The sequence below is a fragment of the Schistocerca cancellata genome, chromosome 5 (assembly GCF_023864275.1).
Source record: "Schistocerca cancellata isolate TAMUIC-IGC-003103 chromosome 5, iqSchCanc2.1, whole genome shotgun sequence".
NCBI lineage: Eukaryota > Metazoa > Arthropoda > Insecta > Orthoptera > Acrididae > Schistocerca > Schistocerca cancellata.
In genome coordinates this window covers 575,749,304-575,765,047 of record NC_064630.1, presented here as the reverse complement: position 1 = coordinate 575,765,047, position 15,744 = coordinate 575,749,304, and the positions used below count along the sequence as shown (strand labels likewise).

General features: G+C 43.8%; 1 protein-coding gene across 1 annotated transcript in view; it reads left to right on the top strand.

Annotated features, from left to right (window-relative positions):
* The window catches only part of LOC126189023 (protein lingerer), a 133,544-nt gene that overhangs the window by 27,998 nt on the left and 89,802 nt on the right, over nt 1-15,744 (top strand). The window contains 2 exon segments of the mRNA XM_049930846.1: nt 43-345; nt 427-663. Of these exon segments, the coding sequence (XP_049786803.1) occupies nt 43-345; nt 427-663 (540 nt within the window).

Below are 15,744 nucleotides of genomic sequence, written 5' to 3'. Positions count from 1 at the left end.
ATACTTCTTGAATGGAGGAAAGCACTAATTGGAAACTTTCAGATTCCAGCAACAGCAGTTGAAATGCCTGGTGATGCTATTAACAGCAGTATAGGATATCTAGATGTTCAGTTTGGTGCTCTAGAATTCGGAAGTGAGACGAACTCTTTTGAAACAAATTCTGAACAGAACAAGTTTTCCAACAGTGTATCAAATTCAGTTCTGGATTCCTTACCATCGCCTAGAGCTTCCACGAATCTTGACCTGAGTACAAGTCAAACATCTGCATTAGATGCATACACGGCATCCTCAACTCAAAAATCGAGTCAAAACAGTATTGCTTCATCACTCAGTCAAAGTCAGAAGGTACTGTTAAGGATTTCTGCATAATTTAGTAAAAAAAAAATGTTAAAAGTTTGGTACTGTATGTATAAACTTTGTTTCTAGCTTCCAGGTTCTGAATCTATTCTCTCTACATCAGACCACAAAGTTAGCCAGTCCAGTTTCACACAAACAAGGTCATCGACTGCATCTACTTTGGACGTAGATAAAAGTGAAGTGGGCCTATCTTACTCTGCACCCAGTACAGTCACATATCAATCCACTTACCAGAATCAGAAGTCGTCATCTTCCGTCTATCCAACTGCCTCCAGCTATACGCCATCAAACTACTCGTCTGTACAGGTATTTGATATAATCTCTCTTGATTTACATGAAAGCCAAAATGCAAATTCTGCAGAGATTAACACATACTTATGGTTGGAGCCTTTTAACTTAGCTTTGTAATCATTTGACCATTTATCAGATGTGTGTGTTAGTCTAAAATGCTTTCTATTACTTATTTAAATTTGGTTAGTTTTAACATAAGGGATTAAGTGATGCATTTTGATACTACCATAGGGTTATTACTGATGGACTGCTGTTTGCACATGTACTATCTGCATGTTTGATAAAAAAGGAAAAACCAACACATGTATATTCGCATACTGACAATCTTTACATGCTGCTGTTGCTTCTACAATTTAATTAATCAAAATGTTTGAAAGTGCTCCCAAGCATATCATCACATTTCTGCTATAATGCTTTTGTAATACTTACCTGCTGTTTTTCCCTCCATTTACTGCCATTCTTCAAAAAAAAGGTATTTTTGATAATCCTACTTTTAACACATGTGTTCAGTTGTGCCACAGGTTCTGGAAATCAGAGAATTTCAAACATTTCTGGGAAATTTGAAAAATACAATCGAAAAATCTTGTTTTTGTCTCAATAGATGAAATGCTTTGTTTACTGGGCTGTCATGCACCGTAGTTGACTGGGTGCATCTGAGTACTAGAGCCGCTTCCCTACTCCCTCATTCCTACTGCTTCTCCCCTTCTTACCACTCCCCTCAGCTTGCAGTCAGTGCTGCCACCACTTTCTAACAGCTAGCCTAGCAGCTGCCGATGAGAGGCAGGGGGAGACAAGGAGTGGTTTGTTTGGATCTGATTCTCAGAGACTGTGGACACAGCGGTCAGAGATGGTCATGTGTTCATGGGTTGTGTCTAAGTGATTACGTTAATGTGTGTGTGTGCTCTCGTTTCCTGACAAAAGCTATGGCAGAAAATTTAGTTGTGAGAGAGTGATAGTTTTTTTCTATGTGCCTGTCTGCGGCTCAGCAATCATCTTTTTGGTGAGCTGTTGTCTATCATTATTGTTGATTCTCAGAGCATTACCTACAAACAAATCCAGGGTACGGCTGTGGGAACCTGCATGGCACTATCCTATGCCAGCGTATTCATGGGCCATCTAGAGGAATCCTTCCTAAACACCCAGAATCCTGAACCTGTCACCTGATTCAGATTCATTGATGACATCTTTGCCATCTGGATCGAGGAGGAGGACACCCTATCCACATTCCTCCATAACCTCAACAGCCTCTTGCTTCACCTCGTCCTACTCAACCCAACAAACTACCTACCTAGATTTTGATCTCCTCCTCCAAAAATGGCTACATCAGTATCTTTGTCCATATCAGACCTACTAACCACATGCAATATCTCACTTTGACAGCTTCCACCCATTCCATACCAAGAAGTCCTTTTCCATACAGCCTAGCCACCCATGGTCATCACATCTGCAGTGATTATCGGTTCCTCTTAAAATATACAGTCTGTCTGAGGCTTTCGCAGACTGTAATTGTCCTCCTAACCTTGTACAAAAACAAATATTCAGTGCCTTATCCTTCCAGTTTCCCACAACCTTCCAAAGTCTCACTCTCCGGCCACAGAGGAGCATTCCCCTCATAACTCAGTATCACTCAGGACTGGAGCAACTGAATTACATTCTCTGCCAGGGTTTCGACTACCTCTCGTTGTGCCTTGAAAGGAGAATCTCCTGCCCACTATCCTTCCCACCCCTCCTATAGTGGTATTCCGCTGTCCATCGAACCTGCAGAATTTACTTGGACATCCCTACCCCTTACATCCTAACCCCTGCTCCTAACTCTTTACATCATGCCTCATAATCCTGTAGTAGGTGCAAGACCTGTCCCATACATCCTCCCCCACCACTTACTCCAGTCCGTTCACAAACATCATCTATCCCAGCAGTGGCAGGGATACCTGTGAAACCAGTCATGTAATCTAAAAGTTAAGCTGTAACCACTGTACTGCATTCTATGTGAGCATGGCAACCAACAAACTGTCTGTCCATATGAATGGCCACTGAAAAAACTGTGGCGAAGAAACAAGTGGACCACCCTGTTGCTAAGCATGCTGCTGCTTCACAGCTTGTGCCATGTGGGTCCTTCCCATCACCACCAACTGTTTTGAACTGCGCAGGTGGGAGCTTTCCCTGCAATGTATCCTACATTCCCGTAGCCCCCCTGGCATCAACCTTTGTTAGTCATTTTTCTCACCCATCCAGCCTGCCCCCCCCCCCCCCCCCCCCCCTTATTTTTTTTTACTTCGCCCTCCCCCCACCCAAACCTCTCCTCTCGTCTCCCCTCCGTCTAACCTCCTGGCTGCAGCTAGCTGCCGTCATCTCATCTTTGCGTGATATCCAGCAGTACTTCACTGTCTCCCACCCCCACCCTGCTATTCTTCTGCTTCAGCCTCCCCGCCCCAGCATCCTCCTTCCCCTACCCAAATTGCTGCTCCCATCATACACTGCTGTGTGACTTAAGATGCCAGAGGCTGCAGTGTGTGTGTGTGTGTGTGTGTGTGTGTGTGTGTGTATGTGTGTGTGTGTGTGTGTGTGTGATCCATGTTTCTCTAATAATAAATGTTTGGATGGACAGAGGTTATATATTTTTTAATATACCGGGTCTCTCTCCTGTGGGTTGTCAAGCGTATTGTCTCTGGTGTTTCAGCAGATATTTACAATTTTTTAAGCAAATTTTTGTGAATGTTGCAGTGAATAGGCAAAATGTGTGATATTGGGTAACAGAGAATTTTCACGATATCATCCAGCACATTCCAGGTTCACCAAAAGTGTGCAGCCTTAGAGTTTAAATCCTGCTCATCGCATCTTTCGTACAATGCCCAATGTCAACGGAAAATCTGTTTGTTTCCCGGTACTAATAAAATTATTTTGAAAGTGGAATTTTTGTGAACATTCAATAGAGCAGACCCAAATTAGTTCAGTGTGTTACTTGCTTTACCAGTATGTATTAACATGAATAGTAAAGTACGAAGAATAACCAGTACCCTAGTAGTGACTAAGCAGCATTTGTGATGGCAGTAGCAGTCTGTGCAGGCCCTAGCAGTGCTATCACTGCTGGAGTACTAGTTTTTCTTCGTGTTTTACTGTCTCTATTTATACACATCAATAAAACAAATATCCCCCTAGGGTAATTTGGAACCTTTCTGTCGAGTAGGCACATAAAATTCCACTTTAAAAAGCATTTTGTTTGTTACAGGAAACAAACCAATACTTCCCTTGGTGCTATGTGTTGCATCTAAGACATAATGAGCAGTCTTTGTTTGGGTTGATTCCATCTACACGCCGCAAAAACAAAATTGTGAATGTTTGCTGAAACACCACAGAATATGCACCTGACGACTCTCCTAACAGAGACCCTGTATATAAACGTACATACAATAGGGAAAAGTGATTAGCAAAAATCTTGAAAGGCTCTTGACTGATTTACTTCAGATTTTTACATGTTGCTCTAATAAAGATTTGGATGGACATAGGCGATATGTGGTATACGTAAAAGTCTTGAAAAGTTCTTGATCGATTTACTTCAAATATTTCCATGATACTCTAATAAAGTCATATGGACCTGGGCTGTGCACTGAAACTCTGCTTTTACACTTTTCAAGGTAGTACTTCAAAAAATGGTGTAAGAAGTGGGAAATAACATTTTAAGAGGTAAAAGTTAAATTTGTAATCCCTTTAGCATTTTCATAGTTTATGTGTGATATATGTACATAACAGACTTCAAATACTCGCTAGGGACTTGGTTATTATCCAATAAAGGTTACCTGAATTTTCTACTGTTTACCCACTGGTGTAACTGGCACTGGTTAACTGTTTGGAAAGTAGAAACATTTGACTTTGTTTCGTTCATCATAATAGATGTTTTTGGAAAGCGTGCAGTTGTGTCATTCATTATTTAAGTAATGAAACATCGCATCAGTTATTTCTCTCTCTCTCTCTCTCTCTCTCTCTCTTTTACCACACTTGGAATGATGCCTTCCATGAATTTATTCCTATTGTCACTTTGAGGTTATAAGGTACTGCTCACCCTCCATTACACACACCACTCACACACTAAAAAAATATTAACTGGTGCAGTATTTCATTATTCAAACCAGAAACATTTGAGCAATGCGAAGGTGTCAACTAGGGCTACAAGCAGCTGAACAACAGAACACACAAAACGTGCTATAGAGTTGTCATGATGAGAGCAAAAGCAGCAGACCATGTGCGGGTCGCAGGTATATATGGACGGTGGTAAATGGGCGGGACTTGTTCAAAGTCGAAACCTTTTGCTAACGTGGTGTCCAAAAATTATGAAGTTGCGTATGCGCAATACACTGAAAACTTTTGTGATGGGTCATTATTCAAAAGAATTCCCAGCAGCCACCATGCGAAGTAGAGGTTGTCAGAGGAAGGAAATAAAACACAAATTCTTACAACTTTACCGATTCAGACCTTTTGAGTAGAGTGTCATGGTGTCAAGAAACTAAATCGCATAATGTTTGTCAACACTTCTTCAAGGCCAGTGCCATGCCTGTATTTTATATCAATTTACTTTTTTTGTTTTGCTTGAACATTGTTTCGTAAAATGTAAATCACAGAAAAATTGTAGGTATGTTAAACATAAAATTGGATGTGAATTAGCATTGTAAACATAGGAAATTTAATGGGAGATAAAAAAAAAATTGTTAATGGCAGGAAAAATTAAATCTGGGAACTTAAAAGCGGGGTTGTATTGTATATTTTTTAAACAGCCGTGTACAGAGTTTCTTTGAAAAATAGATTGCAAGATAGAAAATTATGTGTCCTGTTACGCTGCAAAAGTGCGCTGTTCTGTTTTCTTTCTTGCAGTCAGTTTCAGCTACAGTAACGAACATTTAAACTATTAGATAAACTGCTCTCCCAAGTATATTCAATCTCATTATAGATATTTTTAAACAAACAGTCTATAAATAACAATGTGCTGTTTTCCTATCATTTGGTTTTCATAGAAAGCAGAAAAGTTGTGGTAACCAAGGCTTAAAGTCAGAGAAAAGGCTGAGAGGAGATGGAATGGGGGGGGGGGGAGATGTGTGTAAGAGGGGAGGGGGGAAAGGAGAAGAGGCACAGAGGAGGGTCGAGCAGGGGAAGAGGAGACGAGTGATTTTGGGGGGGGGGGGGGGAGTGATGGGCAGAGTGGGGGATAAGACATTAACAGAGAGAGGTGGAGAAGAAGATTAGAATGTGTATCCAATTCCCATACTTATTTAACAGTTATTAATCATTGCCAGGTTAGGTACTTTCACTTAAAACCAAGTGAAGATTTGCAATAGTCAGTGGTAGACATACAGATGTGTGGTTCACTTTGTAACTTCAGATACATTGTACCGTATTTACTCGAATCTAAGCCACACTTTTTTTCTGATTTTTGTAATCCAAAGAACCGCGTGTGGCTTAGAATCGAGTGCAAAGTAAGCGGAAGTTTGAAAAGTGTTGGTAGGTGCCACCACAACTAACTTCTGCCATGTAGCACTACACATGCATGCTTTGCAGGCACAAAGATAAATACTGGTGCCAAAACCTATGCGTTAGTAAATAAATTAAAAGAAAATGTAGAAGAATGTAAACATTATGCCATGTATTCTTTCGTGTTTGCTGCTATCTCATTGAAATCCTGTCTAATAAACTACGAAACTAGAGTGAGACAACAGCAAACGCGGAAGAATATACATATAATGTCATGTTTATATTGGTATTATTCTTATGCTGAATAGTGATACAGTCACAAATGAAGCACAAATCTAAGATGACTCTAATTTCTGTACAGAATGTAATGTAGTAAAGAGGCATCTGCAAAGATTTTCAAACAGAGAAAAAATTTTGCTAAACTCTCATTAGGAACAATTCTACCATACGCAGTCTCTCTCTTTTTTTTTTTTATCAAAGAAAGCAACAGCGTAAGTAACAACAAATAGCAGTCTCTTGCTGTTGTTTCAGTTATAAGACAATTCCTCTCTTATTTTTAATTGTAAGCCGCGGTAGTGCGCACAAAAGCAAGCCATGCCGCGAACGGTGACAGGTCGTAAACACTCATTATCAGAATGCGACAAACAATGCATGACACCTTAACAATGCATTTTCAGCTTAGAGTGACATAAAGACCTATAGCAAAGAGAACGGCACTTATCGGATCAAAGCAAAATAAGCAATTGATTCAAACCAGATGAAGCACGTGAAAAAGGAAGGGTACCCGTATAAATACGGACGGTGCGCCTGACATGTAGCAGTGGCTACTTGGTAAAGCATAACTGTTATTCTTACGACTCAAACCAAATTACTGTAGCTGTATCTTCATCCATTTGACCTCAATTGTGTCTCGTGTTACAATGAACCAACTTTGTTTCTATTTGGAGGGGCGGTCTAAAACTTTTCTCTCCCCTTGAATTTCGAGTCTCAAATTTCAGGAGCGGCTTAGATTCAGTAATTTATTTTTTTTCCCTTGATTTCGAGTCTCATTTTTCAGTTGTGGCTTAGATTCGAGTACATACGGTATTCAAAATAGCCAGATTCATTCCACATACTGTAGAAACTCACCAGTCAAACTTCTGATGGTCCGACTACCCACCTAGTCCGACCATCCCATTTCTGTTACGTGTTACGTATATGAGCTGCTGCTACAGGACTTGCTGATGACTCATTGTCACAGATACGGATCAGTAGGCAGTTGTGACCAGTGCTAGGTGCGAAATTAGTGACTGTGTTCTTCTTGCATGTTTAAGTGTGTGAAACTAAATTATGACACCAACTAAATGTAAATGTGTGATGCTATCTTTTCAACCAGACATTGAGGCCAGTGATGTAAGGTGACTACTTAACAGGAGCAGAATTAATCGACGACCAAATCATTGACTATGTAACTTGAACAAGTGACGAGAATGAGAATGAGGTGACAACAATGAAGGCCCCCCCAGGGGGTCCACAACTCTTTTGTGGATACGTGCGTAGCGAGCACGGAACCCCAAGCTAATGTGGCCTTCCTTCCTTTCCGGGCTGCATACCTTCCCTTTCCGCATCCTTCCCCATCCCCCATCTTCGCCCCTCCTCCCCTCACCTCTGGCTCTTTCTTTCCCTTTCTCCCCATCTGGGAATATGGTTTGTGCCTACGTCCGGAGACGGACGCTTGAAAATGTAACGCATTCTTCGCCTTCTTTGCTTGTCTGTTTTCTTCCTTCCTTTGTCCTTCTCTTTTCCTTACCTCTTCTCTTTACCCTTTTCTCCGCTGCGGCGTTTGAGACCTCTCTTCTTTCCTTTCCTTTCCTTTCTCTTTCTTCCTCCCTGTGCGTGTCTGAAGGCCTACCCACGCATTTTTGTGCGTAGCCGGTGACGGGGTAACGCGTAATTCCCCGCCCCGGGTAGACAGGTAGGACACGTACGTACCCCCTGGTAACGGCCAGGCCCAGGGAGGGGTGATTACCCGAGCTGATACCTTCCAAAAGTGCCGATTGGTCCCTCCGTCCGTTTGTCGGGAGGTGTGACCTGAGGTGTGTACAATCACCTAAGGCGGGAGTGCCCTCAGAGAGGGCCCCACAAGGGAGGAGTGCGCCATCGGAGACGCTGGTAATCATGGGGGATTCTTCCGCAATGGTTTCCTCACCTTCCGCTATGTCTGCTCATAAGCGTAAGTATACTGAGTCTCAGCCACAGACGGTTCTTCCATCGTTGCCACAGTTCCTTGTTGTTTCTCGGTCTGACAAAGGTCACGACTTCTCCACGGTCAACCCTTTCATTATTCAGAAAGGTGTCGACGCAATTGCAGGTCCTGTAAAGTCTTGTTCCAGATTACGGAATGGCACGTTGTTAGAAACAGTCAGTGCCCTCCAGGCACAAAAATTGCTGCGTACTTCACTGCTCCACACCTTCCCTGTCCGGGTTGAAGCGCACCGCACTTCAAATTCCTCGCATGGAGTCGTTTATACACGCTCCCTCGATGGATTGTCTGACGAAGAAATTCAGCGCTACCTGTCTGACCAGGGCGTAACGGCTGTTCATAGAGTTACGGAAAGGGTTGACACGAACATCATTCCAACCTGCACTGTCTTCTTGACATTTGACAAAGTTCAACTTCCATTGAAAATCAAAGCAGGCTATGAGATAATTTCCGTTTGCCCTTACGTCCCAAACCCTACGCGTTACTATCGGTGTCAGCGGTTCAATCACACCAGCCAGTCCTGTTCCAATCCGGCCAAATGTGTTACGTGTGGCAAGGATGCCCATGAGGGTGCTTGTCCACCTCCATCCCCTCGCTGCATCAACTGTATGGGTGACCACGCTGCTTCCTCTCGAGATTGCCCCGTTTTTAAGGACGAAAAGCTCATCCAGGAAATCAGAGTGAAGGAAAAGGTGTCGACTGTTGCTGCTCGAAAATTATTCGCCAGTCGACAGCCCACCGTGCCTCAGACAGGAAAATACAGCACTGTCCTTGCTTCTCCTCGGCCAACAAAGGAGGCGGCCACGCAGACTTGCGACCTCACCTTTAGTGCCACGGTCGTCAGATCGGCCAGCGCAAAGATTGCCCGTTCAACCTCACCACTTTCGCCTGCCCACTCTATGGCTCACTCTTCGTCGGGTTCTGCTCAATCTCGAGCCCAAAAGTCGGACACCAAGACTTCGAAAAAAGAGCATACTCGTGAAGATTTTTTAGGTACCCCAACTTCACAACCATCGGTTCCTCCTTCATCTAAACATCATAATTCCAAGAAGGCTACAAAGAAACCCAGTTCATCTACTTCTCCGCCAAGGCGTGTCCCATCTACAGCACCACCTGGCGGAAATCTCCCTCGGCCGTCTTCTGTGTCGCCAAGGCGCACTGCTGGCGGCCGATCAACCGGCCGATCGCTGGTGGCAGGAGCTGCTCCTGAACAACCTATGGATCAGGATCTTCTGCCTTCAGCTGAATGCCATTCCATGCTGTCGGTCGCAAGCTCTGAGCAGTCGTTAAGTTGACAGCAACCTTGGTCACATTCCTCCATTTTCTGTTCACCCTATGTCCATTATCCCCTGGAATATCTGCGGCATTCGAGCCAATCGGGACGAATTGTTGATCCTCTTACGATCCTACTCGCCGGTCATCTTCTGTCTTCAGGAAACAAAGCTGCGTCCCCATGACCGCTTTGTTCTCCCTCATTTTCAGTCTGTCCGATATGATCTCCCCTCTGTTGAAGGCACTCCAGCCCATGGAGGACTCATGATTCTTCTCCATGATACTCTCCATTATCACCCAATTCACTTAAACACTTCCTTCCAAGCTGTCGCCATCCGTCTTTCCCTTTCTGGATACACGTTCTCTCTTTGTACTGTATACATTCCATCGTCCACAGCAATGGCACGAGCTGATCTCCTTCATCTTCTTGGACAGCTTCCACCCCCCTATTTGCTGGTTGGGGACTTCAATGCCCACCACCCACTTTGGGGATCTCCACATCCTTGTCCACGTGGCTCACTATTGCTAGACGTCTTCCACCAAGTGGATCTAGGTTTGCCTCAACACTGGGGTCCCTACATTTTTGTCTGCCTCCACGACAAATTTATCTCATTTGGACCTTGCGGTCGGTACTGTTCCGCTAGCTCGGCGCTTCGAATGGTTCGCCCTTGATGATACACACTCGAGTGACAACTTTCCATGTGTCCTTAGACTGCAGCCTCAACTGCCATATATGCGCCCGAGACGCTGCAAGTTTGCCCAGGCCGACTGGACACTTTTTTCGTCTCTAGCGACATTCGATGACCGTCACTTTCCCAGCGTCGACGATGAGGTCACACACATTACCGACGTTATTCTTACAGCTGCGGAACGTTCAATACCACGCACCTCCGAATTGCCCCGGTGCCCCCCAATTCCTTGGTGGAACGAGGCATGCCGTGACGCAATACGTGAGCGGCGACGTGCTCTCCGCATTTTCCGCCACCATCCTACTTTGGCCAACTGTTTCCGCTATAAGCAGTTCCGAGCGCGATGTCGTCGTGTCATCCGCGATAGCAAGAAGGCAAGCTGGAAATTCTTTATTAGCTCATTTAACACCTTCACTCCCTCCTCGGAAGTTTGGAGTCGGCTTCGACGGTTCTCAGGCGAGCCTAGTTTCTCCCCGGTCTCTGGGCTCACTGTCGCGCATGATACATTAGTGGACCTCGTCGCAATTTCTAACTCATTGGGTCAGCACTTTGCTGAGATTTCGAGCTCTTCAAATTACCCGCCAGCATTTCTCCCGAAGAAACGTGCAGCGGAAGTGCGACCTCTTGCTTTCTCCTCTCCAAATCGTGAAAGCTACAATACTGTTTTCTCCATGCGGGAACTCCAACATGCACTCTCTTCTTCTTGCTCCTCCGCCCCAGGACCGGATGGTATCCACGTCCAAATGTTGCTGCAATTATCAACCCATAGTCTGCGTTACCTCCTTCGCCTTTATAATCGAATTTGGACCGACAGTACTTTTCCCAGACGATGGCGGGAAGCTATCGTCGTTCCTGTTCCGAAACCTGGAAAGGACAAACATCTCCCCTCTAGCTATCGCCCCATTTCTCTCACGAGTAGTGTCTTTAAGGTTTTGGAGCGTATGGTGAATTACCGTTTAGCTTGGTGGCTGGGATCCCGCAGTCTTTTAACACCTGCCCAATGCGGATTCCGAAAGCATCGTTCTGCAGTTGACCATCTTGTTGCTCTCTCCACTTATATCGTGAATAATTTTCTCCGGAAACACCAAACAGTAGCAATATTTTTTGATCTGGAGAGAGCATACGATATCTGTTGGAGGACAGGTATCCTCCGCATACTGTTCTCTTGGGGCTTTCGAGGTCGGCTGCCCCTTTTTCTTCTCGAATTTATGGCAGAGCGCACATTTAGGGTGCGGGTGAACACTACTCTCTCCCGTACTTTCTCCCAAGAAAACGGGGTACCCCAAGGGCTCCGTGCTGAGTGTTGTACTGTTTGCCATTGCCATCAATCCAATTATGGATTGTCTCCTTCCTGATGTCTCGGGCTCCCTCTTTGTGGATGATTTTGCGATCTACTACAGCTCTCAACGGACCAGCCTTTTTGAACGACGTCTTCAAAGATGTCTCGATCGCTTCCACTCTTGGAGCATCGACACCGGCTTCCGTTTTTCTCCCAGTAAGACCGTTTGTGTTAATTTTTGGCGACGTAAGGAGTTTCTTCCGCCCTCCTTACATCTAGGTCCTGTCAACCTTCCGTTTTCAGGCGTCGCTAAATTCTTGGGTCTTATGTTTGACAGAAAACTGTGCTGGTCCTCCCACATTTCCTATCTTTCGGCTCGCTGTCTGCGATCCCTCAACACCCTCCGTGTCCTGAATGGTACCTCCTGGGGAGCAGACCGAGTGGTCCTTCTCCACCTCTATCGCGCCTTAGTGCGCTCGAAATTGGATTATGGAAGCATAGTCTACTCCTCTGCTCGGCCGTCTATTCTTCGACGTCTCGACTCTATCCACCACCGTGGATTACGTTTAGTGTCTGGAGCTTTTTACACCAGCCCTGTGGAAAGCCTTTATGCTGAGACTGCTGAACCTCCGCTGTCCAATCGGTGAGCAGTCCTTCTGAGTCGTTATGCAAGCCATCTGTCTTCCATGCCTGCTAATCCAGCCCATGACATTTTTTTCGACGCCTCCTTTGATGTAGGGTATGCAGGCCGCTCCTCCTCCCAACTACCACCGGGAGTCAGCTTTCGTCAACTGCTCCATTCACTTTCCTTCCGCTTTCCTAAAACCTTCTTGACAACTTGGGGTACGGCACCGCCTTGTCTCCGTCCCCGGATCTGCCTGCTCCGAGACCTGTGTCGATTTCCCAAGGATGGTACCCCTTCACTTGTTTATCGTCGGGCATTTGCTGCTCTATGTGCACAAATGACGGACGCCACATTTATTTACACCGACGGCTCGAAAACATCGTTAGGTGTAGGGAGTGCTTATATTGTTGGCGACACCCCAAATCACTTTCGGCTTCCCGACTAGTGTTCGGTTTATACTGCGGAGCCTTATGCTGTTCTCCAGGCTGTCCACTACATCCGCCGCCATCGGCGGATACAATACGTTATCTGCTCAGATTCTCTCAGCTCTCTCCTCAGTCTCCAAGCTCTTTACCCTGTGCACCCTCTGGTCCACCGGATTCAGGACTGTCTGCGCTTGCTCCACCTGGGGGGTGTCTCGGTGGCGTTCCTCTGGCTCCCAGGACACGTTGGCATCTGCGGGAATGAGACGGCCGATATTGCAGCCAAGGCTGCAGTCTCTGTTCTTTGGCCAGCAATTCAATTGATTCCCGTCGCCGATCTCCGGAGCGTTTTATGTAGTCGTGTTGTTCATTTATGGCACGTGCATTGGTCGACACTTCCCCAAAATAAATTGCGGGACGTGAAAACTCTTCCTTGTGCTTGGACCTCTTCCTCCCGAACGCGTCGTCGGGAGGAGGTAATTTTAACTAGACTCCGGATAGGGCACTGTCTTTTTAGCCATCGACATCTTTTAAGCGGCTATCCTCCCCCACTCTGTCCCCACTGCTCTCAGCTGTGGACGGTAAGACACCTTTTAATTGAGTGCCCCTATTTTAATCCGTTACGCGCCAGTCTACAGCTGTAGCCTGATATATCGTCAATTTTAGCAGATGACACGCGCTCGGCCGATCGCGTTCACGAGTTCATTCGTGCCAGTGAAATGATGTCAGTCATTTGAAGTTTTTTTTGGGGACAACCAACCCCCTTCTGTAGTGGATTTTTAAGCCTTCCTTCTGCTTTTAGTTTCTCCAATTTTATGACTTTCGTTCCCATTGCTGCTGGTTTCCGTTTTCGGTTTTTTACTGCTTCCTAAGTCACAGACCGGGTGCTAATGACCATAGCAGTTTTGTGCCCTAAAAAAAAAAAAATGAAGGCAATGAACCTATGGCTCGAGGATCACATACAGTTGCTAAAAATTCATTTGATATAACCCTTCAATACATTGAACAAAGCTCTACATTTATCCCAACAACATTTTGTGGTCTAGGAAATGGCAGAACATCATGGCAAAATCAAGGTCGTCATCTGCTAAGCAAAAGAACATTACAGACATTATTCGTCCTGCTGAAGAACAGAAAAAATTTTTACAGTATTTCTCACATTTTAAACAGTTAAGTACAAATCAGTTGTTTCAGTGTAACACTGTAATAAGGTATGTACAAATATTAAACTTTCACTCACAGTAACTATCTTACTGTATGATACAAACATTTTTTTATAGTACAAGCACTACTCTGCATTACACTTTCATGTAAGATTTTTTAGTATGTCAACATTTTACTTTTGTTTTGTTACTGTTTTAACATGGAATAATATTTCGGACAGTATTTCCAGTTGAAAATAAACATTTCACTGTACTTCATTGTGATGATGATGTGGGTCAGTAAGTGTTCCTCTGATAATCCAACCTATTTTGCAATCTGACCATGATCCCGGTCCTGTGAGTTCTACTGAGGTTCTACTGTACTTTTGCCCATTATTTAATGCCACTCAATGTTAACAGACTGATAACTTTTATTATCCAGCAAAGCAAACTAGAAACTGACCGCTGTAGCAGCACTGCCATCTCTATATACAAGAAACATGGAAGAAGGTATAGTCTGCCCAAAATTGCTTTAGGATTGACACTTTGGCTGTAAGACATGCAGGCGTGGAACAGGGTTGCTGCATCTCACATGAAACATGCGTGTAATCTTAAATTTTGTTCAACTTGCTCAGACAGGCAAACTCTTCACTTTTATAAATATGGAAATTGCATACGTGTGTTCTGGAAGATCTGCAATATTTTTGATTTTAGTTTTATCTGTGGCAACAAATTGTTAAGACAAAATGGACAGTTAACAGAAACATTTTTTCTTACAGCCTTACGTAATTTTTAACACGTGGGCAACATTATTGAAGTTAACTGAACACATTATGCGAAGGAAATCTTAAGAATATATCAAATTTGCATGTGTTTGAAAGCAGAACTCCGTTGGAGATCTCTAATGTGAGGTAATTTGAGATACATACGACGCACGATGGTCCACTTGCGCATTGACTACCAATTGGGTGGGTGTACGGTTTTGACACAACAAACAGATCACTGTAGATTTCCAATGACATTGTTATTAATTTTTCTAATGCACCTACTTAATTTTGACACAACAAAAAATAAAATTAATCATTTTTTTCACGTTGGGAAAACATACCTAAATGGTTAACCTCTATTGTTGAGAAAGAACAAAAGTGGTACAAATAACAGGGCATTTCTATTATACTGTAAACAGTATTAATTATCTTGTGTGATGCAAACTGACTTTCTGAGATGAACTTCCTATGCAATTAGTTGCTATTAATTCCTTCTTACTAAAATTTCATACCTTACGATGATGTAATGTTATTGTAGGTATTTAATTGTGACATTTCTGGCTGTGAAAGTTTACATTTTACATACAGATATAAATGGCACATGCCAAACATGTAGCTGAGTTCGCCTGTTCTCCATTTCAAAAGGGATAATATAAAGACTCCGCTGACATCACCCTCATCGCTGTACTGGGCCCTTTGTGTCACTGTCAGTGTCACTGTTGTTGAATTCATATTCTTGAGAAAAAACCTTTTTCACAAAGCGCCTAGCATCCATTGCACATTGGTCTACCGATTATTCATATGATTTTGAAACGCATCCCTGTTGCTTTTTGAACACATTCTAAGTTGATTTCTAAATGAATCATAAGTTGATGTTTGAATGTGTGCGTAGTGTACATGATGTCTCTGCCAGGGAAATCCCCATCGCATGTAGAAATAAACTTTCCTGCAGGAAAAAGGTGACGGGGCTGTATGAGTTGAGTGGAATAAAGTCGAACAGATGAATGCTAATCGCTGTTTGTTTATGTGGTTGACTGGGTTTGCAAATGATCAGCGTTGTTATAATTACTAGTGAAAGCCGTAGATTCAGGCTACCAGATTGAAAATAAATGACTAACACGAATAGCAGGTAAGAAAGATTGTGTTATCCTCTTTGTATGAAAGAAAATGAAATTTTGATAAAGTTTTTGGCCAAACT